Source organism: Mastomys coucha, unplaced genomic scaffold, assembly GCF_008632895.1.
Source record: "Mastomys coucha isolate ucsf_1 unplaced genomic scaffold, UCSF_Mcou_1 pScaffold1, whole genome shotgun sequence".
Classification (NCBI taxonomy): Eukaryota; Metazoa; Chordata; class Mammalia; order Rodentia; family Muridae; genus Mastomys; species Mastomys coucha.
The window spans coordinates 67,593,972-67,618,815 of record NW_022196891.1 but is presented as its reverse complement, the minus strand read 5'-3'; the positions used below and the strand labels follow the sequence as shown (position 1 = coordinate 67,618,815).

At 44.6% G+C, this 24,844-nt stretch overlaps 1 protein-coding gene across 4 annotated transcripts in view; it reads left to right on the top strand.

Annotated features, from left to right (window-relative positions):
• The window catches only part of LOC116103215 (carboxyl-terminal PDZ ligand of neuronal nitric oxide synthase protein-like), a 301,440-nt gene that overhangs the window by 215,196 nt on the left and 61,400 nt on the right, over nucleotides 1-24,844 (top strand). For 3 of the 4 annotated variants that reach the window (XM_031388836.1, XM_031388856.1, XM_031388865.1), the window contains one exon: nucleotides 7,463-7,536. In XM_031388836.1, coding sequence (XP_031244696.1) covers nucleotides 7,463-7,536 — 74 coding nt within the window. The remainder of the gene's footprint in view (nucleotides 1-7,462; nucleotides 7,537-24,844) is intronic. The other variant, XM_031388845.1, reaches the window with a different exon arrangement.

Here is a 24,844-nt window from a genome sequence, read left to right as displayed (position 1 = left end):
TCTCTCTCTCTCTGTCTCTCTGTCTCTCTCTCTCTCTCTTTCTCTCTCTGTCTGTCTGTCTGTCTCTCTATCTCGGTTTTCTGGTTTTTTGGTTTCTCTGGTATAGCTCTGGCTGTCCTGGAACTCACTCTGTAGACCAGGCTGGCCTCGAACTCAGAAATCTGCCTGCCTCTGCCTCCCAAGTGCTGGGATTAAAGGCATGCGCCATCATTGCCCGGCTTCATTCCTTTTTTTCTAAGCAGTCCTACCTCTGAACCAGATCTCACAAAATAGTTCCTGGCATGAGCTTTGGCAAAGACAAAACGCTGGGGCTATCCACCCAGGGTTTGACATGAATCCAGTACATAAAGGAATGAAGGCTCCGCATCACGGATGTACTTACCCCAGGCAGCCTTCAAACAAAAAGCACCAGTTCGGGCACTTCATTCATCTCTACTCTCTGTTGGAAGTGACACTCTCCTGGCGGTGGAGAGGGATGCATTTTTATTTCCTTATCAGAAGTGACAAAGAGAACAGTGTTTAGAAGCAGAAGGTAAGGTGGGCTATTTACCACAGGGTGAAAGACCCTTAGAGAGGAATCCTTAGCCCCCAGAGCCTCCCCATTCATCTTTAAAGTAGGAGGCTGATTTTAATATGTAAGTGGAAGTGTTATACGGTTGTTGCCCATTTAAATAGAACCACAGGGGCTAGAGATGTAGGTCAGTCAGTAGAGTATCTGCTTCGCATGCGCAAAGCCTTGGATTTGATCTCTAGCACTACACAAACCAGTTGTCGTCCTACTGACCTGTAAGCTTAACTTTTTTTTTTAGAGACAGAAGAAGGAGGATTAGAAGTTTAAGATCCTCCTTAGCTCTGTATAAGTTCAAGGATACCCTTGGCTACAAGAAGTACTGTCTCAAAACAAAACAAGAAAAGCCAGTAGGAGGTGGTGATTGGAGAGGTGGATCAGCAGGTAGGAACACTGTTGCTCTTGCAGAGGACCTGGGTTCTGTTCCAGTACCTACATGATGGCTCATAACCATCCATAACTCCAGTGCCAGGGGATCTGATCCCCTCTTCTGGCTTCCATGGTCACTAGACATGTACATGGTACACATCCATCCATCCATACATACATACATACATACATGTAGGCAAAACATTCATACATATAAAATAAATCTGCTTTTTTACTTTTTAAAAAAAGGCAGCTAGGGAGCACCTGAGAATGAGGCAAAGGTTCCTTCTTTGTCCTTTCTGAGCTACCCTGCTAGTCTGAAAAGAAGCAAGCGCCAGGCAAAGGCCTTGAGGGTCCAGTGGGGTGGCACCTGGGAACGATGACTACCAGATTGTGGGGTGAGATGTTTAGAGCGGTGGTTAGGCTAATAACCTTGCGCTTGGCTCAGTGCCCTGGGAGGCAAGCAGGGGACAAGGAGTCAAAGGCAGGAGTCATACCCCCAGGACCGCAGAATGGCGTGGGCAGAGGCTAGGTATCTGCCTGGAGTCGGGTACCTGCCTCACACTCATGGCTGGCCCTCATTTGCAGAGCTAGTGAGAGGAAAAAGTTACCTTTGGGGACTCTGCTAATCCCTGCCTGTCTCCTGCTCTTAATGCTTGCCCTCCTGAAGGTGCCATATGTCACATGTCTGCAGGGAAGGAGGCCACAGGCAGCCCTGTCCCTTGCTCCTCCTATGCCACGAAGGACACCCAGTCCCCAGAGGGCGGTCAGAGGGTTGCGGCTGCCGGGTTAGAGTCCCATGCCCCCTCCTCTAGGTCTTCATTTCCTGTCTGTCTCTGAGACCACAGCTGGGCCAGGCTGGAGAGTTAGTGGAACTAAAAATGTCCTCACGGCTACCAAGAAGGGAAGCCCTATTTTCAAGCATTTATGTAAGGAGGATGGGAGGGAGGAGGAGGAGGCTGGCTTTGGCTACGGCTTGGAAGTTATGTGGGCTTGCTGAAGATGGTGGAACCAGTTTGGCTAAAGCAACTGTTCAGTTATACTTCTCTGGCCTAAGCTTGAAACTAACCTTAATTTGTAATCTTGCAAAACCCACTCCTTTTGTCCTATTTCATTCTCTCATGAGGAGGAAGAGGATGATGATGATGGTGATGATAGTGATGATGATGATGGTGATGACGGTGATGATGATGATGGTGGTGGTGGTGGTGGTGGTGGTGATGATGATGATGGTGATGATGATATTTTTCCATGAAAAGAGTATTTCCATTTGGAAAAGTAAAAAGGAAGTAGCCTGTTCGTGTTGTTGTCTATTTGTCTTTAAAACACTTGCAAAGCAAGTAGAGTTGTTAAGAGTTCATTTCAGACTAAGGAGATTCTTATACTTCTTCAGTTCAGCTGTGTATATAGCTGGGTGGTAACATGCTGCAGGTGTCTCTAGGGTTAATCCCCTCTGCTGCAGAAACAACCCCCCCCCCACGCCATGTTCTTCAGTTAAGGCGCCCCCATGTGTGAGGTTCCCCCTGGGGTAAGCTGTTCCCAGCACCGCGGGCCAGCTTTGTTCTAAGAACCCTGCAGCCTCAGTTCTGTCCTGACCAGGCTGCTAGCCAGGAGCCACATCTGCCCTTGGGAAATCCATGCTTTGGAGCATTATTTGGAAAAGGTGGGTAGGAAAAGCACCAGGTGGAGGTGGAGGAGAGTGCAGAGCCCTCCATTCCGATGTCCTGGCACATGGAAGATACTGGGTTTAAGACAAAACAAAACAACAACAACCAAAACCAAAGCCAAAACAACCCTGTGTTTGCCTACGGTGCTCGGATGAGGGAAACCCTGGTGAGGCTCTCCCAAACCCTTTGAATTGCCCGGAGCCGTTCTTGCCCTCCTCATGGATTTATTGGACTCGCCCAAGGCTCACTGCAAAATTTTTTAATGAAGAAGAGGGTAGATTTTAATGGGAATTTTCAGAAAAGGAAACTAATTAGGTGGAGGTATTGTTAAAGGTTGCCTTCCTTCTATGGATATGCTCTGCAGATGTGGGGATAGCTCCTAAAATTAAAATTTCTGATTCCTATGGTCTCTGCCAGTGTTGCTTCATCCCCGTGAAATTCATACAAGATGCCTGGAGCCTGGCCTTGCCACCACCCTGTCCAAGGATGACAAAAAAGGCAAAGAGTTGCTCTGCAATGCTTCTCCCCTCTATTTCTTTCTTTTAATGAAGGGATGGGTGGCATTCTTCAGAGCTGCAAAGAAGAGCCCCTCCCAGGGTTATCTTTGACATTGGGGGAGCATTGTTGGGCAGGGAAGAAACATAATCTGGTGCCTGATTTCTCTCTCAGCACCGAAGCCACTTTGGGTAGAAATGCCTGCTGCAGGTCACAGAAAACATCTGCCATTGCTGGGGCTCAGAACCTGGAAACCAGAAATTAAATGGTGTGGGCCGGGGTTTCTTTATGCTTCATCTATTCCAGACTCGAAGCTTGAGAAGCTGGCAAGCCAAATATGCCACAGGAGCGCATGCAAGCCTGTTTGCTACCCAGAGGAGAAGGAGAAGGCCAGCTTGGCAAGGCAGAACATTGTTAGGTGTGACTATCCTTCTAGGCAAATGCTTAGGGAATAAAACTGCTCTTCATATCCCCCCCCCCCCAAACAAAGCCAACCTGACTAAGGAGAGTCCCAGCTTCCCCACTGCTGGGCTAGAATCAGTCACTATAAGAATACCATCAGAAACTTGAAAATATCATCCTGAGTGAGGTAACCCAGTCACAGAAGAACTCACATGCTATGCACTCACTGATAAGGGGATATTAACCCATAAGCTTGGAATACCCAAGATTCAATTCACAGATCATATGAAGCTCAAGAAGAAGGAAGACCAAAGTGTGGATGCTTCAGTGCTTCTTAGGAGGGGGAACAAAATATTCACAGGAGGAAACATGGAGACCAAGTGTAGAGCAGAGACCGAAGGAAAGACCATCCAGAGACTGTCCCACCTGAGGATCCCTCCCATATACAGTCACCAAACCCAAACGCTATTGTGGATGCGAGGAAGTGCTTGCTGACAGAACCTGATATGGCTGTCTCCTGAGAGGCTCTGCCAGAGCCTGACAAATACAGAAGTAGATGCTTACAGCCAGCCATTGGACTGAGTGTGGGGTCCCTGATGGAGGAGTTGGAGAAGAGACTGAAGGAGCTGAGGGGGTTTGCAGCCCATGGGGTGAGCAACAGTGTCAACTGGCCAGAATCCCCGGAGCTCCCAGGAACTGGACCACCATCCAAAGAGTACACATGGAGGGACCCATGGCTCCAGGCACATATGTGGCCAAGAATGGCCTTGTTGGACATCAATGGAAAGAGCAGTGGGGGGTTGATTTCCCCAGTGTAGGAGAATGCCAGGGTAGGAAGCCAGAAGTGGGTGGGTGTCTTGGGGAGCACCCTCATAGAGGGAGGGAGAGGGGATGGTGTAGGGGGTTTCCAGAGGCAAGACCTGGAGAGGGGATAACATTTGAAATGTAAATAAAGAAAATATCCAATAAAAGGAAAAAAAAAAAAAAGAATACCATCAGAGAAGGCTGAGAGCCAGGACTTCCATCCTTGCGAATGGTAATGAGTGTCTCATCCTCTGCCTTGTTCCCCGTGTGACGTCAGTGGTAACCTGGACTCCCACCATTGCCCAGGAGTAACGAGACTGAGTAGACATACAGTAGTGGGGGCAGGATACCTGCAGGTAGGCATAAAGCACTCTTGCCCTCATGAACTCGAAGGGATGCTAGCACTGCACAGACAGCAGTAAACACAGGATGTGCCCTCAGGTGTCTCCAGAGGCTCGTGGGAAAGCCACCCTTAGCAACACGGTGTCTTTCTCTTTCCCCTTTTGGGGCATTGCTATGGGGTGACATTAAAACAAAGTTTTCAACGATTCTCACGTCAGATACTAGCTTAAAGATTCTGGCTTTCAGCTGAAAGCCATTTGCCATAGAAGGAAGAAGAAAAATCTCAGAATAAATAAACTTTATTATAAAAGGCTTCCCAATTTTAAAAAAAAAAAATCCTACACTGAAATTAACCAGACCCAAGGGGCTATACATCTCAGTGAGCTTCTCTGTAGTTGCAATAGTCATTCTGAAGCTGTGAAAATGACAAAAGGATCTCACTCTTAGCAGAAGAGCAGAAGGTAATCAGTGGATGTTAACACCAGGATGCCAGATATGCTAACGTTACCTGACAAAGACTTTTGAGGAGACAGTCATGAAAATACTTTTATGAGCAGTCACAAATACTCGTGTGTTTTATTTTCATTTTGAGTTCATGTCTTACCATGTTGCCCAGGCTGATCTATAACTTCTGGGGTCAATGATCCTCCTGCCTCAGTTTTCTTACATGCTTGGGGTTTTAGGCATCTGTCACCATGTCTGGCTTCTGTCTTTGAACAGATAAAAAAAAAAGTAGGAAGTAGAAACATAAGCACTTAGTATCTAAATAGAAATATTATAACCAAAAACTTTGACAGTCAAATAAAGCTCGATGGAAGCAAATAGTAGGTGCTTTATAAACACTGCTGATTGAGTTGAAAGTGCAAGCAGAATTTATTGTGACTATAGATGTGGCTTAATGTTCATGACATAAAAAAATCCACCACCTCTAAATCAAATTACATTAGAAACATATTATATGGTTGCTCTTTAAATAGCACTTATAGTAAACATTTGTGTGTTGAAAACAGGGATCCATGTATTTGGACTCTTAACCTTGAAACTCTATGTTTTTCAACTGGAAACGAGCTCCAATGTGTGTCAGCAGGGTTAGGAGGCAGCTAATGAAGGAGGGAGGGGTGAACTTGATGGGGTCACGGTGTCATGACTAGAACACTGAAAGGACTGTGTTTTTCTACAATGCCGATCAGACCACAGGCTACGTCAAAGGAGCAGGAACATGTGTTATATGCACAAAAAAATTGTCAACTATGGTAGCAAAAAGTTTGGAAAATGAGTCCAGTAAGGGCTGTTTGCAAACGTGGGACTTAGTGTAAAGAAGTTTTGAACCTGCTGTGTTTTGAAAGGGTTCTTAAAAAATTAGTCTCCCCACTGTGTGCTGTTATACGCAGGCCACTCAGAATGTTGGGAGCTAGTAAGTAGCCATTATGAAAGAGAATCTTTAAACAGTAGCTACAGTTCTAACTGAAAATTTGTTGTCTGTAAAACTGTTTAAGCTGATTAATCCTGAGTGCTTGTAAAGCGGGCGAAATCTCCCTCTAGTATTAGGTTGAAGTTACCTCTTCCAGGATTAAGAGTGTGTATGTCAACAACGGTGACTGTTCATAGAAGATCAAGCCGGCCATTCCCTGCATGCATGGGGTAGAGTTTCATGCAGTTCCATCCTTAGCTGAGGAGCTGTTGGCATTGGATGGCTATTGTGAAAGGGGGAGTCAGTTTCATGCTCCCATAACTGACCCTTATACCTACGCAGTATAGGCAACATTACATGGACGCGGTTGATATGAGTAAAAGAACACATACTGTCGGGAGCCAAAAACCAGTGGATGGGGAGGAAGTGGAAGGGAGGACAAGGGGTAGAGTTGAGTTCATCAAATTACATTCTGAAGCAAAAGAATTTTTAAATGAAAAAGTATGCGTGGAGTGTGTGTGTTTGTGTGTCTGGTAAAGCTGCTTGTCTCTTCTGATGCTACTTTCTGGGCCTCAACATGGCCTTCTGATAGTCTCCTGAAAAGCTTCTAAACCCCACGTTTTGAGAGTGCCAGCCACCGTGTGCCTCCTATTTAAAACTCCACCCTGCTGAAAGACCCCCGTTCATGAATGCAGTGTTCTCCCCGCTGCTCTCCCGAGTCTTTTTGTTCACAGATGAGTCCAGTCTTCCCCAGGGTCCTGGATAACTCTATGCATCCATGACAAAGACTAGGAAGGGTGGAATGGGACTCTCTGTCCCTGTGGTGGGGAGTCAGGCCGGAGGGAAGGTGGTTGGTTGCTGACTTCCTGCTTTGTCACAGAAAGCGGATCTCAACCAGAATGAATATCCTTTCATGAACAACTGCAAAGGCACTAGTTAAACTTAACTGACATACAAGATATGTCCCCATCCCCTTCCAGAGGATCCTGGGACTGCATTTCACTTGCATTTAACAGCATCCTCCACACAATGTGAAGTTTTATCCTTGTCCTCTTCTCTCTTTCATTTCTCTTCTTCTACACCTCCGGATTGATATATGGCCTCTTTTTTCTCTTGTCTTTTGAATCCCTCTAAGGAAATTTAGAGTCTGCCTGTGCTCCCATGAGGCCTTCTGGGTTCCCTGCCTATCCTCTTGTGCCTAGAGAGACACTTTCTTAAAGTGCTCGGAGAGAACTGATCAGACCAGACACATGACATTTTCCACTTGTCCTTTTGAAGCAATCAGCTCTGAGCCTCTTAGAGGGAAAAAGCCAGGAGCGAAATGCGTGTGTTTGCATATGCATTAGTAGCACACCTCGTGTCCTGGTTCTGTCCTGAGGACAAGCCTAACTTATTCATGTACAGCTTCTTTTATTGCAGAAAAAGGAGTGGACGTGGGATGAGAGCAAGATGCTGGTGATGCAGGACCCTATCTACAGGTAAGAGCCCTGCCCAGCTCTCAGGAGGGTGCTGGGCACCAGGGACCCTTGCTGTCCCCTGGAGCCATCTCTTATGAACTGGTGGGTGTAGATCAAGTTAAATAAAAGACTAATGCCTTTCCCCTCTGAGACCTGATACTCGTGTAGACGTAAATATCTTTAAGATGAAAAGTTTTCCTTGCCATGAATTGCCCTGGGGGGAGGTTTGAAGGATTTCTCCATGGTATTTAATTCAAATGGCCACATTGTAATTGGGAGGCCTTTTCAATTTGTGCTGATTTTTGCGCTACTTGAAATTCCATAATTGCATAGATATTGATCGTGAGAAGCAAGCTAACTGAGTTATCTCTTCCCCTATACTTCCAATTTCCCAGTCGCCGTCTCTTCCACTTTTCTTCCTCTTTAGAATTTGAACGTAATGAAGAGGTTTTGGTCATGTGAAAAAAGCAAAATACCCCAAATGAGACCACCAGTACCCTGTGTATCCTGAATGCTTATGGTCCTCGAAAATTCATCTCTGTCGATCTTAACCCTCAAGCTGATAGCCCTGGGTGTGGGTTGGGGGTATCTGAGGTAATTAGGTCATGAGGGTAATGTTTGGGACTGGTGCTCTTTGATTGGAGTTTGAGGCTCCAGAGGGCTCTTAGCTTGCTCCTATCACCATACAAGAACGGGGCACTTGGGTACCTTGTTTAAACCAGAAACCAGACCTTTATCAGACACTGATACCTAGCCTCTGGAACTGTGTGAAATTAAACATTAATGTTGCAAGCCATCCAGTTTATGGATGTGTTTGTTACAGCAAGCTGAGCTGACACACACTCAGAAGTTGCTTTCCCAGTTAGATTGGTACGACTCCCACAGATGTTGGATGCTTGTCACCTGTATGTTTTCACTAGAGAGGTGAAAACCATAACAACATACAAGTCCCAGAGCTTTCCCGGGAAGCATGGCCTGCCCTTGTCCTGTGGCCCTCATCCTTCTGTCTTGGTTCTGTAGGTCTATCTCCTGCCTTCCCGTTTTCTACACTAGGAAGGTAGTCAGCTGGAGGAGAATTTGGAGACCCAGAGCTAGATGTTTGCCTTTGCCTAGCCTCAGATTATTGCCATGCATCTGGTGATGGAGTGGATACAGGTTCTTTTTTTTTTTTTTTTAAGATATTTTCTTTATTTACATGCCATATGATTTCTCCTTTCCCAGTTTCCCCTCAAAAAAAAAAAAAAAGAGGAAGAAGAACAAACCCCTGTTGCCTCCTGCCTTCCCCTGCTTGCCACCCCACCCTCTCCCACTTATTGGCCCTGGAATTCCCCTACACTGAGGCACAGAACCTTCACAGGGCCAAGGGCCTCTCCTCCCATTGATGACCGACTTTGCAATTCTCTACTATACAAATGCTGCCAGAGCAATCGGGGGAACAAAATACCCACAGAAGGAGTTGCAGAGATTAACTATGGAGCAGAGATTGAAGGAAGGACAATCCAGCCTGATATAGCTGTCTCCTGAGAGGCTCTGACTGTACCTGACTAATACAGAAGTAGAGGGTCACAGCCATCCATTAAACTGGGTACAGGGTCCTCAGTGAAGGAGTTAGAGAAAGGACTCAAGGAGCTGAAGGGTTTGCAGCCCCTTAGGACGAACAACAATATGAACTAACTAGTACCCTCAGAGCTCCCAGGGACTCAACCACCAACCAAGGAGTACACATGGTGGGACTGATTGCTTTGGCAGCATGTGTATAGTAGAGGATTACAAAGTTGAATACGGGTCCTTGAAATAGTTGTTTCAATGTGTTATTGCAACTTGGCTTTTGCTTATTAAGTGACTAATTAATTCATCACCCTTTATTATAGTGTAAGGTTCTTTAAGGGGGGAACTATTCCCTGTTCACCTTTGCATATGTAGTGCCAAGCCAGTGCCTGGCCCATATGAGGCACTTAATACATGTGCAGTGGGTGGGTAGATGAATGCATTGCATTACTCTATGAAAATTAACATAAGTTATGGTGATTCTCTACAGGGAACAATTATTCTCTTCTTGATTGATGAGAAAAAGCTTTAAGAAATAGATTGCATCAGAGCTGGGACTAGAAGACGTAAAGAGACAAACTGCTACAGTTGTGCGTTTTATAAAAGAAAAAGCATCTTCTATGAATGTGTGGTATCTGTGTGTGCATCCCACGTGCATATGGGTTCCCATGGAGGCTAGAGAAGAGCATCAGATCTCCTGTACCTAGATTAACACTGTCTGGTAGGGATGCTGCAAATCTGACTTCTCTAGAAGAACACCAAGTACTTCTAGCACTGAGTCATCTCTCCAGCCCCCAGGAAGAGAGTCTTATTTGTTTGTTTGTTTTGTGGGGTTTTTTTTTTTGCTTAGTTTGGGGGGGGGTTGTTTAACATTGTTTTGTTTTTGCACACGCTGTTCATGATTTATTTTTTTATGAGTCAGGGTCACACTATGCAGCCCTGAATATCCTGAAACCCAGTATATAGACCAGGCTAGCCCTAAACTCAGAGACCTCCACCTGCCTCTGCCTCCCAGTTACTTAGATTATAGGCATGCACAACCATCCCTGGCTTGGTCATGAATTTAAATTTTGCTTGTTCTTGATTGGAAGGGCTTTCCCATTTCATACACTGCAGTCAAGGTGTTTACTTTTAAACGGTTTTATTAAGGTAGAGGGGCATTACAAAATGAGAACATTGTTGAGGTGAATAACTTGGACATTCATGAAACTACCACCTTAGGCAATACAGTAGACACTGTTGTCACCCTAAAGTGACCTGCGCCTTTCTCTGTTCCTCCTTCATCCCATTCCATCTTCCCCTAACTGCCACACTCCACTATTGAGTTAGTTCTTTTCACGTTTATGATAGATCCATCCTCTGAGTTCGAGGCCAGCCTGGTCTACAGACCAGGTGTCAGTGCAGCCAGGGATGGCTGCACAGAGAAATCCTGTCTCAATGAAAGAACAAACAAACAAAAACTTTGTTTTTAATTGTGGTTTCAAATTTTAACTTTAATTTATTTAGTCATAGGCCAGGCTGTCCTCAAACTTGCAATCCTCCTGCCTTGGACTGCCAACTACTGTAGTTATAGGCAGGCACCAGTATATCTTATTAAAGTTTCAATTTTTGATGGAAGTCAAATTTACCAAAAATAATCTATGCCCGACTCAGAGAATTTCTGTTTTCCCTTGGAGATGCTATAATGTTAGTTTTTTTTTTTTTTTTTATGTTTTCGGATCATGTGCATGATTAGTATGGTTTCATGGGAGGGATGAACCAAAGTCTGCCTGCCCCCTCCACTTTCCTCTGCCCCGTGCTGTTTATATTATCACTCATGCATAACCAATCGCCCTGGCCCATTTGTGGGAGATTCTTCTGTTTCCACTGAACTGGCTCTGTAATGTGTGTGTGTGTGTGTGTGTGTGTGTGTGTGTAATATATATATATATGTATATATATATATGTATATGTATATATATATGTATATGTATATATATCCCCTTACACACATTATTTTTAAAAGTGTTAGAATTTCATAGGCTATTCTAGATGCTATATTTATTCTCATAATGTGGCATTTTATGGTTCTTAAAAAATTACATCATGTTGTCATTTATTTATATAACTAACTAACTAACTGTGTCAGGCCTTAGCTTGTGGTGTTTCCTAGTCTTTTAAGAATATTTACAGTAATTGCTTTGAATTCTATTTTACATGTTCTGCAGTGTTATTTTTCTTAGCCTAAGTACAGAAATGAAGATACCATGTCTGCATATCAGTGGTAACTACAGTTCATTTGAGTCTGCTTGGTTTTTGAATTTTTGAGACTCAGGGTTCAGTGAGAGCCCCAGGATGAGTACGGGAGTATGTGGTAAGGGCTTTGCTGTGGAATTTAGACTTACAGAGGTTGGGTGGGAGTTGCAACTAGAAAGTCCAGAAGTGGTCAGAGCCAAATCTTTCCTCAGCCTTGCCTTCCGTGGGTCGTGAGTCAGCATATCTAGGAACAGCTATGAGCCTGAGCTAGCGTCTGCTCGATCTCCACTGCAGAGGGGCCAAGTGCAGCGTCTGTGGGAGGCTGTGGCTCTTCATGGCGGCGATGCCTTTAAGCTTGTAGGAAAGCTTCTGATGTCGGACCTTGGCCCACTGCCGTTGAGCAGATTTGGCGGTTGTGCAGGAGAGCTGGATACAGAGTGCACAGCAGTGAGGACAAACTCCAAGAACCAACTCGAGAAAACCATGATGCCATTCTCCTGTCTCTCTCACCATTCATCTCCAGAGGATGATGGTGGCTGCTCTTTCACTCCCTCTCACCAAATTTCCCACCAGTTTCTCCTACGGATAACCTCAAAGGGGGGATTTTGAGGGAAGAAGATCTTGGGACACAAATGGCTGGCTTGTGGAGGTCAGTCACTACAGATTTCTACCGCAGACCCTGGTAGCCTCTCCTTCCTGGCTTCCTGCGAGCGCTGCTTCATGAGGACACTCGCTCCCGAGTCGCACATGAAGCCATGGAATGAGACAGAGATAGGCCTGAAAAGCGAAGCGTGCGAGGGTTTTGGTTGTTGTTGTTTTGTTTTGTCTTTAACTCCTTGATAACTTTGGACTTCACTTCCATCATGAAGTTGCTTATTCTTCCTGTCTTCCAATGACATAGTTCCTAGGATAAAAATAAGGTCCATTGTGTGCTTACTTATCTCACACTGTGAAAGCCGTTGCCTTTGAGTTTTAGTGTGACTGCCTGGGCATCAGCTCCTAATCTCTTACGTCTGAGGGAGTTAACACGCTTGACACATCAGTCCCTGTGGTATTGATTCTTGGCTACTAGACACTGAACACCTCCCTCTTTTTTTTTTTTTTTTTTTTTTTTTTTTTTTTTTTTTTTTTTTGGTAATGCTAGACAAAGTGACTAGCATTAGTCACTTTGTCATGACTGAAAGCCTCCAGGAAGCTAACCAGTAATTCTCCAGTTCTTTAAGTCACCAAACCAGGTCTATTTGTTCCCCACTGGTTTCCAGACACTTCTCAGAATCGGGATTCCTATCCAACCAGTTGCTGTAGTAATTTGGAGTCAGGGCGAACACCTTCCAGCGTTGATCACAGTTTAAGGATACAATCCATCATGGCAAAGAAATTACAACAGCAGGACCCCATGGCAGCTGTCCAAAGCCAGAGAGTGCTGAATACATTGGCTGACCTGAATTCCTTTGCATGCAGTATTTAGGGTTTTCTGAGCCAGGGATATGGTGTTCCCTACAGTAGCCAAGTCTTCCCACCCCAAGTAACCTAATCAAAATGATCCTCCACTGCCATGCTTAAGGGTTCATTTCTCAGATGGTTCTGGATCTGATCAAACTGACACCTGAAAGCCGGGTGCTGACGGTGCATGTCTTCCTCCTCCTTTAATCCCAGCACTGGGGAGGCAGAGGCAGGCAGGTCTCTGAGTTTGAGGCCAGTGTGGTCTACAGAATGAGTTCCAGGACAGCCAAGGCTACACTGAGAAACCATGTCCTAAAACAAACAAATGAACGAACAAACAAAAGTAATAATTGAAATTAACCATCCCAGGGTCCCAACCCTTATTGGAGATTTATATGTAGATAATGGTTGATCAGAAAGAGACATTTTCTTCAGTGTGTTGTAGCCACTGGTAAGATGTGCATGCTCCTGAAAACAAACTCTTACTCATGTACCTATAATAACCCTAGAGAACGTCTCTGATTCACAAAAGCAAACAAATAAATGGCATGTAAACAGAAGAATGGGGTTAGTAAAAAAAAAAAAAAGGAGAAGGAGAGAGAAGGAGATTGGGGAGGGGAAGGAAAAGAAGGAGGAGGGAAAGGAGGAGAAAGGGATTGGGATGGAGGAGGGGTTTAGGGGAAGAGGAGGGGATTGGGGAGGAGGAGAGGAACAAGAAAGAATAATGGGAATATGTGTGAATACAATAAGAATCCATCACATCCTTGTATTTAAATGTCGTAATCTTATAAAACTCACTATTATGTATTTAACTAATGTATGTCATATGTTAATTGTATTAGCCAAAGTTCTAGGAACAGAACCGAAGTCCCCAAAACAAAACAGGCAGTTTCTACTGTTTTGGATCGCCCACCAGAATTGTTTGATAAGACCCTATTACTGAAGACACTGGCTTATTCTTCATGGATCCTTCAGTCTGCCTTCCTATAGCACTGAGGACCACCAGCCCCAGGGTTGCACTGCCCATAGTGAACTAGGCCCTCCCACATCTATCTTCAATAAAGAAAATGCAACCAAGTGTTGTCCACAGGCCAGTCTTTTGGGGATATTTTCTTATAAGTGAGGTTCCCCTTCCCAAATGGCTATAGTTTGTGTTGAGTTGACAATCAATTTGGCAAATCTAGATTGTCAAAAGGAGCAAGTCTTGAATGACTTGATTTGCCTGTGGGTATGTCGGTGAGGAATGGTTTTGATAATTCGTGTGTGAAGAACCAGCCCACTGTAGGCAGCCTCATGCCCTAGGCTTGGGGTTTTGATCTCTGTAAGAGTAGAAAACGATAGATAAATAGCAAATAATCACCATGACTGTATTTGTCTCCCAGTGCTTGACTGTGGTTGTGATGTGACCAATTGATTCAAACTCTTGCCACTGTGGCTTCTTAAAGTACTGGATGTCACTTGGAGTTATAAGTCAGATCCATCCCTTCTCACCTCAGTTGCCCTTGGTTACTGTATTTTATTGCAGGAACAGACAAGAAACTAGAGCACCTGTAAGCTTAGCAAGAACTCCTTAAAACATTTTAATTATGAAAAATCAAGCAGGAAAAAGTCCTAGGTAACTTTTGTAGAGAAGCTGAGAAATAGGTGAGGAGAGAGCACCCATCCTAGAGCAAGGATGAGGAGTTTGGATCAAGGAGAGTGGAGACAGAAAAAAAAAAGAAGAAGAAGAAGAAGAAGATGTGAGGGTATCTGGGTGGGTGGTACAAAGAGCTGCTTCAGTGAAGGGTGTGGATAGAACCTTTCAGTCATTTGGCAGAGGCAAAAGGAATCGTGATGTGATGAATTGGAACTTAATGATAAGGTGAAGCAGACATCTATTTTAAGGAGAAGAAGTGGTAACATCCTCACTAAAGGGAGGAGGAACGGCTCCTAGGGGACAGAGATTGGCAGTCTGGAAAGCATGTAAAGCTTTGGAACATTAACTATTTTTAGGCGTGTAATTACACACAACTCTGAACTGAGATCTTTAAGGTAGGATCATGCCATTATGAGAGGCAGTAGAAGCACTAATCGTTAGTTAGTCTGTTGTTTTATGAAGCCAAAGCAAAACATTTTTCAGTGCCCTTGACACTCTCAGAATTTTATACTATGCCTCTAGAGTCAAGGGTGATTCTGCTCCATGGTATCCTGTCTTAATTAGGGTTTTTATTGCTCTGAATAGACAGCATGACCAGAGCAACTCTTATAAAGCGAAACATTTCATTGGGGCTGGCTTACAGTTTCAGAGGTTTAGTCCATTATCATCATGGTGGGAAGCATGGCAGCATGCAGGCAGACATGATGCTAGAGAAGGAACTGAGAGTTCTACGTCTTGATCCACAAGCAGCAGAAGGAGACTGTGTACCACACTGGGTGTAGCTTGAGCATAGGAGACCTCAAAGCTTACCCCCTACAGTGACACACTTTCTCCAACAAGGCTACACCTACTCTAACAAGGCCACACCTCCTAATATTGCCACTCTCTATGGGCCAAGCATTCAAACACATGAGTCTATGGGGGCTATCCCTATTCAAACCACCACTCATCCTTTCTGCACTAGTCAAATCTCAGTCACAATAGCAAATACTCAGCCCAGGTTCCTTACACAGTGAGATGAAGTATATTTCAGATGGCTTCATTGGTTTCAACCTCTAGTGGAGGTTGCTTATGACTGAGGCACACACTGGAGTCACTGGTCACATCTTGAGCCAGGGAGCATAAATAAAGAGAATATGGGTGAGGATCATCGCCAGTGACCTAAGGAGCCTCTTTAAAGACTCCATTTCTCAAAGATTCCATCACCAACCAGTAGCGTCCTACTAAGAACCATGCCTTTATATATGAACTATTAAGGGCACAGCCAAACCATAGCACCTTCTTCCAAACCACCACAATTTCACAACTCAAACCCTGCTCTCAATTCATGATGTGCTCTAGATAGAACCCAAGCTTATGAAAGTTTATAAAAGGTCATGGAAGAAGGTATAGACTTGGAGCTTGAACCAGCCCTTGCTTATGACATCTCCTAAGTGACAGGGTGGTTACCTGTGGCTTCCTGGACTGTTTGGATGAGCACTTCTCCCACCTCCAGCTCTTATCTCCTCTCATCTGGCTTCTTATGGAACCCCAGCTAAGCTGGAAAACCCCATCTCGGCAGCATGAAGGCAGCCCAGCCTAGGGCTTTCTCCCTAACTCTCCTATGGTGTTTCTGGACAGCTCATTTGACAAAGATAATTGTTCTGTCACTCCAACCATGAGTAATGCTTCATGAAGACTTGATGTTTTTATTTCTTCCAGCTTTGAGAACTTTCCTTTACAGTGTCTCATACATATGCATGAGCAAGAATAACTCACCCAATTTTCTGCATGGAGAACATTATGAAAAGAACTGACAAGGAGAGGGGGAGAGCATTCATTCTGTCTGGCGTCTGTTACCTCCCAGGGCTGCTCTGGGATGCCTTGTTCACTCTGGGAGAAATCCCCCTCACCAATGCCCTAACCCCTGTCACCTCCTGCTTGTCAATGCTACATCCTCATTGCCTTGGGAGACTCCTTCCTCTGTGAGATTCTGGGGCTTTCCTCCTGGGCCTTTGAGCATCCTCATACGACTGCCAGTGTGCCTGTCCTGGATGCACCTTCCTTTTGTGCTCAGCTTCAGCTGCTGTTCGTTCTCCTTTGCTCTGTCTCAATGGGGTCTCTGCCTCTCTTCATATATGTTCAGCTGTCCCCTGCCCTGAAATAGCCACCCTTTAGTCCTGATGATCTCATGGAAGAGTATGTCCTCTGTCAACCCTTCTCCCTTCCCAATGTCATGGTCCTATCTTCATCAGAACCCAGTTGTCTTACACTTAGTACTTCAGATAGCCTTTATAAAAACAGCTCCTTTTGTGCTCATTGTATATTTTCCTCGGGCATCAAAAATACACAGGCATTTCTCCAAGGGTTTTCGGCATCATTTCAGCTACATCCCGGCCACACGCTTCTCTTGCTTATCTTTTAGTTCTGTTAGTTTATCTCTCCTCCCTTTGTTCTCATTGCTATAGAGCTATGGGCAGTCTTTACATTCTTTGATGGGCAAGTTCTGTATTAAGTCTTTATTCCTCTTCTTAGAGCAGAAAAGGTCCCCAGTATTTCATTGGTGCGTAGTGAGTCTCAGTGAATGCCTAGAATGGACACTGAGTTTCCAGCAAGGATTAATGACTTATAAATCATATACTGCAGCCTCATGCTCTATTGACCTTTCTTTTCCTCTTTCTTCCTTTGCTTTCATCCCCTCTTTTCTGATGTTAGTATATGCCACTCTGTAGAAATCAATGGGAATGTAAAAACTAAAGGACTCAGCCCCTATCCAAGGCTTTCATTCTGGCTTCTGCTCCTATGATGGAGCAGATGTTTAGGGAAATAAGATGCAAACCTAAGTTCTCTTTACATTAATTTGTCATTGAGTAGATGTACATGTATGTATGTGGATGGGACATACATGGAAGTCAGGGCACAGTTTTGTGGAGTTGGTTCTCTCTGCTTTGATGTGGGTTCCTGGGCTCAAACTCCAGTCACCAGGCCTTGCACAGAAAGTGCTATACTGGTTGGTGTCGGCCAGCTTGACACAAACCTAGGCCTCTTTGTGGAGACGGAATCACAATTCCAAAATTGCCTCTATCAGATTGGCCTCTAGACAAACTTATGAGCATTTTCTTGATTAATGGTTGATGTGGTAAAGCCAAGCTCCTAATGGGCAGGTGGTTCTGAGTTGTATAAAAAACAGGCTGAGCAAACCAATGGGCCAAGCCAGTCAGCAGCATCCCTCCTTGACCCCCATTTCAGTTCCTGCCTCAAGCTCTTGCCTTGACTTCCTGAGCTGAAGTAAACTCTTTGTTCCTCAAGTTACTTTTGGTCACGATGTTTTGTCTCAGTAGTAGAAAGTGAACTAAGACACTTGCTGAGCCATTTGGCCAGCCCTCAAACAAGTTTTCTAATTGACCAGATAATATATACTTGTATAAAGTAATAATTTTCTAAGGGAGAAACTATTAATACTTGCTCTGTCATCAGTAACTTATGTTGTATCCATCTTATCTCCTTGTTTAGGATGATGTATTTGCAAGTATATCAATACTCTGTAGTTTTTCAGAGTTCGGTATAATTTTTGCATTGCAATTTTTCCCATGGTGGGTTTGGCTCTGAATGTGCCAAAGTGAAAGTAGCATTGTAAGAAATCCAACCTACCTTGGAGTATACTGTAAGTGGATGGACTCTGATGTCAACAAGATGGACACAGGAAAGAATGCCTAGTAACCTGACTATAATAGGAAATATCCATGGCTGGATAATACAGATGAGAGCAGCAGACACACATCCACCTGTGAGCTGTTCTTGTCATGAACAGACCAGTTGATTGAAATCAGTCCCACTTGATTGAAAATTCACTCCTGATCAAAGGATAGAACTTTATGTCATCTTCTTAGCGTTAAGTGCTGTGAAGGCAGGGAGAACACCTGTTTTGTCTACTGTTGTATCTCTACTACCTGGAAAGATCCTTAGTTTACAATAGGTATTCAGTGTTACCGGATAACAAAGGTAGGGTAGGCTAGATCTTCTCCTTTGCTGTGCTAAAACATTCTTTCAGGGCTGAGGACCTAGCTCAGAAATGGGGCTAATGTATACAAGATCCTGTGTTACTCAGAGGATAAGAGCACTTACTGTATTTGTAGAGAACCTGAGTCCATACCAGTACCCACATGGTAGCTCACAGCCATTTGGGAGATCCAGTGCCCTCTTGTGACCTCTGCACATACCAGGCATACATGTAATATACATATATAGAGACATGCAAGCAAAACATTATGCAGGCAAAACACACATAAAACAAATCTAAAACCAAAAAAATTACAAAGATCCTGTGTTGGATCCCTAACACCATCAAAATAAGTGAATTCATAAGTAAAATCCTTAAGTGGCTTGGATCAGAAAGGCCATTAAGCTTATTTCTTCTCTTGGTGGATGTGTTAGTCAGTGTTCTGTTACTGTGAAGAGACACCATGACCAAGACACCTTATAGAAGGAAGCATGTCATTTGGGGGGGCGGGGGGGCTGGCTTACCGTTTCAGAGGTTTAGTCCATCATTATTATGGCAGAGAGCATGATGGCAGACATGACGCTGGGGCAGTAGCCAAGAGCTTACTTACATCCTGATTCAGGGGCAGCAGTCAGAGAGTGTGAGACTGGGACTGGTGTGGGATTTTGCACTTCCGAGAAACAGTTCTACCAAACGGGAACTAAACATTCAAATACATGAGCCTGTAGGAACCATTCTCATTCAAATCACCACAGCGGCTTTGTCCATTATTCATTTTGGTTGAGGAAAGCCCAGCCCAAGAGTGGTCCAAAGCTCACTGCTGAGTGTAGAGAGGCAGACTCAGCATCCTCTCTGGGCCTGGCCTTATAGGGCATCTTTTACACTAATGATGAGAAATCCAATTAGGCCAGGTTTGGGTAATATCACATAATTAACATTGTCTTCCAGGGAGAGGATTACCCTATGGAGGAAGAAGCAGGGACCTGGGAAGCAAGACTAGACCCAGTTCTGCAAGGAAGTGCCTTTCATTACTCAGAGCTTCACTTTTCTCCTTCTTAAATATGCAGAGAGAATTGATTTAGAGTTTGTGTAGGGCCCTGAAGACTCTCAGATGGGAAAGTGTGTGCGAAGGAAAACCCCTCCGTCCCTGCTGCCTGGCAGGCATTGGCCTATAAGGCCATTGAGTGGTCTTAACCCTCGCTAGGATATCAAGGATCTCTGAAAATCTGATTAAAGCTGGGGAAAGACTGCCCTTGTATATTCCCAGCCATTCTCTTGCCCTCAGCCTTCTAAGTGCTGGGATTACAGATGTAAGCTACTATTTTAAGAAAATTTGTGAACCTACAATCCTTTCATGCCATGAAACATTGGGTACCATCTTTAAAAAGCCACTTTTAAAGCAAAGATTTGCCATCAGCCCTTCTACCTTCTGAGGCTAAATAAGAGATGGTAAGCAAAAGAGAAAGATCAAAACTGTCGAGTTTTCTTAATAATTTAATTGCTTAAACGATGATGGATTTTACTTTACCAGTCCAGGAGCCATTTATAGCTTCTTAGATATAATGGAATTTTGTTATTCAAAAACAAAACAGTCTTACATTAGTGAGTTTCAAATAGCTTTAAAAGAGTAGCTTTGCAAAGAGGGTAGCCCTTGTGGCATTCTCAGTGTCTGTGGAACATTCTGGTTTGTGAGGCAGTTAGCATACACAGCAGTGTAAGAAACAGGCAATATATTGGTAGTACAGTGGTAAGGCTAGCTGTCTTCAAGAGACTCATGGGAAGGGCAATCGTGGAACCAGCCTTAAATAAAGATTGCCCTTGATGTGGTGATGTAGTTTGTAGCTGACAGATCTTTAGTATTAATAGACAACTTCTAGGGTGGCAATAGGCAGGGTCATTGCTTAGCCCACAGAGGCCATGTAAGACACCAGGCTTTGAAAACCAGCCTAGACACTATTGCAGTACCCTGTTTTCTGGCCTGATGGTAAGCTCTCTGTGGGCTCTTTCTTGTGTCTTACCACAGATGGGAGCTAAGCCAGATTTTGATTCTGGGTTTTCTTTCAGGTAGTCCTTCAAACTGGAAGAATTATATATAGAATTCAAGGATTGGGGGAAGGGGTGAGATGGGACATGATGGAGGATGATGGGATGGGATGGGATGATGGGATGGGAAAGGATGGTGTGATAGAATGGAATGGGATGATGGGATGGGATGGGATGGGATGGGATGATGGGATGGAATGGAATGGGATGATGGAATGGGATGGGATGGAATGGAATGGGAAGATGGAATGGGATGGGATCATATAATGGGATGGGATAAAATGATGGAGTGGGATGGGATGGATGCATGGAATGGGATAGGATTATGGGATGAAATGATGGGATGGGACATGATGGAGGATGATGGGATGGGGTGATGGGATGGACTGATGGGGTGGGGTGGGATGGGATGATAAGATGGGATAATGGGATGGCATAATTAGATGAGATGAAAAGGATTGGATGAATAGGAAGTGGGATGATGTAGAGAGGAGATGGATGAATAAGAGTTGGCTGACCTGTAAGGCCTATGTCCTTTATCAAAACACTTTGAGATTTTCTAAGTTGCTGGCAGCAGTCAGGATCAAACTATGATTAATTAAGTATGCTCTGTGTTTAGTTTAACATTTCTGCCTGTCAGATTCTTATTCATCTTTCAAGATTTCTTTTAAATATCAACACCCAATGGGAATTCCTGATTTCATCCCTACCTTCAGAGTGGAAGTCTGTTATCCTTTCCTTTGCTTTGTGGGTTTTTAAATATATATACATTATATAATATATATAATATTATATATTTGTATATATTTATATATGACATTGTACAAATATATATAATATTATGTATATGAATATATAATATAATAAGTGTATATTATACATTTGAACAGGATCTTTCTATATAGTCTTGGCTGGCTTGTTACTTGCTATGTATCTCAGGATGGCTTCAAACTCTACAGCAATCCTCCTGCTTCAGCCTCCTGAGTGCTGACATTGTAAGCATGCAGTCGCATCCCTTGTCTGTTCTTTCTTTGGCCCATAATTCTGTATAGCCCTTAAGATAATCAGTAATAATTATTTATCTGTCCAGTATATTTTAGTAGGGACTATATATGAGGGCCAGCAAGATAGCTCAGTGAGCAAGAACACTTGCTGTATAAACCTAAAGACCTGCGTTCAATCCCCAGGACCCACGTAAGAGTGGTGGGAGATATAACTCACGAAATTGTCATCTGACCTCTACACATGCACTGTCACAGGCACATACCCTTCCTCTTCCTCTCCCTCCCTCCCTCTTCTCACCCCACCCTGCACTGCTCCAGTAATAACTAAAATTAAATTGTAGGGAAATGGAACCTCAACTTACTAATCAACAGGACTCCCTGATCCCTGTCTTACGCATAGTAGCGCTCAATGCATAGTTGTTCAGTTTAATTGATTTCTTCTTGAATCTTTACAAAATTCCCCAGGAGTAGGAATGAACCTTCTGCAAACAGAGGTCTAAGATTGAATAAACAAATGAACTGACCAATCAACCTATACAACCATTCCCTGAATGGGGGATGCCTCCCCCGTGTGAAAGTGTTTGGAACGGGAAACAACGTTAACAAAACAACTAACATAGTAACATTAGTACATGAGGATATATATCCTAACAGAAAACAAGCTGTTGACTCACTATTACTTTGAAGAGTATGGAGAAACGGGAGTCAGATGATCGCATTCACTGTCTCTCAGAGAGCCCAGCACCTCTAACCGCTGTGGGATTCACCACCAGGGAGGCTGCCTTTGAAAAGGGTCCACCCTTCTTCCTGCAGCTGGCGGAGGATGCCTAGCTAAGGGCTGTGACTGCACAGTTATCATTTTGCCTAATTGCATATTACCTCGGCCTCTGATTCCACCTCCTGTCCTATTTGTTAGTTTCAGTGATAATTCGTGACATTCAAAGAGTAGGTGAGATGATGAGATCATGCAAACCACTAGGCCCCCCTAAAATATTTTCTTTTGGAGGGGATAAGTAGAAAGTCCCTCTCCCAAACGACAGCTCCCAATAGCTATGATGTGTACATAGGATCATTGGCTACTGTTAGCACATGATTAACCTTTGAAGATGGGAGAAGCCACAGGTAGGTTTCTTCCTAAACTTGGAGCCCCCATCCAAATAGTAGGGCAGTGTCTGGTCGGCCTGCTGTCATACCCAAGCCTTGGTGTATGCACATGCGTGAATGTGTGGATGTGTAAGAATTTTATTAGGATAAGAGCTAAGCCCGAATCTTCCCAGTTGCCTTTGTTCACTGAAGGAAAGACAAAGCCCCTAAGGAAATAATTAAGCCTGTCAGACACCTTGGTTCATGAAGAAGAATTTGACAAGCTAAATGGAAAAGCGAAACTCCAAGTGCTAAGAAGCCAGGTCCCATGAGAGCCCTTGGCGCCTGGCGCCTGGCCTCCCGGTGTATCCAGCCCCCATGTTTACATAAGCCCCATTCCTCAAGAGTCCAGTGGCAGAATAAACCAACCTGCATCTCTGCTGGAAGACAGCAGCAAAATGTTTCTGATTCTGCAAGCTTTTTCCTTGTGACCCGGGTCTTCGTTCTGCTAGTTCTTGTCCCCTTCAGAAAAGTCACCCCAGTAACGGACAGGTGAGATGCAGACCCGGGCAATTATTTCATCCTTGGCTTTGATCAGGACAAGATCCTCAAACCCGTGCTGACCTCCTCCTTCCACCAGCCCCACTCAGATTTCCACCTCAAACAGCTCCAGCTCCCTGGCAGGGAAAAGCCTGGCTGCTTCAAAGGCTGCCAAAGAACAACCTGAGGAAGGGAGAAGGAATCAAGGCGAGGGTGGGAGGGGCCAGCGCCCACCCTAGTGGCAGGTTGTCCTCTGGAATTTGAAGTGAATCCCCCACTTGGGATCCTGTCTTCGGCTGCCTCTCTGAAATGTGAGCAATCATCTGCCCGAGTCCTGAGACTACTTTCTATTGCTTCTGTCTGATTCTGGCTCTCTGTCTGTCTCTCTCATTCTCTCTCCCTCTCTTGCCCTCTCACTCTCTCTCCTGTCTTTCTCTCCCCCTACCCCTGCCACCTCTCTCTCTCTCTCTTCCTGTGTCTGTGTGTCTGTATGTGCACCTGGCATCTTTTATGTCTATTTTTGGGATTGAACTCAGGTTCAAACCCTTTACCTACTGAGCTGTTGTTCAAACTCATCTCTCCTCTCTTTTCTCTCTCTCTCTCTCTCTCTCTCTCTCTCTCTCTCTCTCACACACACACACACACACACACACACACACTCACCCCTCTCCCTTCCTCTTTCTTCTTCCTTCCCTCCTCTCTCTCTCTCTTTCTTTTTTTCTTTCTTTCTTCCTGTTAACACCCTCTTAAAGAAAGATGCTCCTCAACCTGTCTTGCCGTGTTGCTGCTAAGCTTCTTAACTAATTGCATTTCCTGCCTATCTCTCTGAAACCCTCTTGAGCTTTTCGGCTCCTTCTAATTGGGTCTCCCAAGTTTCTGCACTGAGACCACACTTGGCTAATGTCTCCATTGATGTTGACGTTAAGTCTCTTTCCATCCGCACCCCCTGTGATCTCCGAGCAACACTTGATGTGGCCCTTCCTTCAGTCCTCCTGAAGCTTCCTTGAATCCATTGCTCTTGTGATACTCTCTGTCTGGCTCCTTCCCAGCTCTCCTAGCCTTTCCTCTGCTGACCCCTCTTCTACTCTCTACATAGACAGAGACTGTTAATGGGATTCCCTTAGTAATCTTTGCTAGGATTGGAATGGGAGAAGAGGATCCACGTAGCCTGTCCACCTGGCAAGCCCCCGTCCCGACTCTTGCTATGCTGTGTGCCCACACACCCCATGCTGCAGCAGCCTCTAGTAGCAAGCCTTTGGTTACTATCCTCCAAGCCGCTTATCATACTGACTTCAGCTACCCCATTACCCTCCTCAGAACCCCACCAGCTCCCTCAGTTCCTGAGGTAAGCTGATTTACTCAGCTGGTTTCACCACTATCAGCCCCGACAACCTTCTCGTCCAGCTCCTACCCACCCATCCTTGGCATGCCCTGGTGCTTCCTGCATCTCATGGGCTGCCTCTCATGACTCTGCGCCTCTCCACATTCAGTGCCTACTATAAGGATAGTTCCCTTCTGTTTCTGTGATTGACAGCTTTCCATGGTCGCCACCAGACCTTCCTACCGTGTTCCCTGCCTAGAGAGACTACCTCTTATGAATTCATTATGGACTTCTTGCTCTCTCTAGGTTCTGAAAATTCTCATCATCCTGTCTCTCTAGATCTTGGGGTGCTGAGGATTCCCCGGGGGACCTGCTCTGTCCTCAGGGATGCCCCTCTACCCTGCCCTGCCCTTTATCAATAATTCCCTGTTAATTTTCCTCAGAGTTTTCAAGTAATGCGGTTGCTTTCAGAACCCTGTCTCAGGTGCCAGTCACAG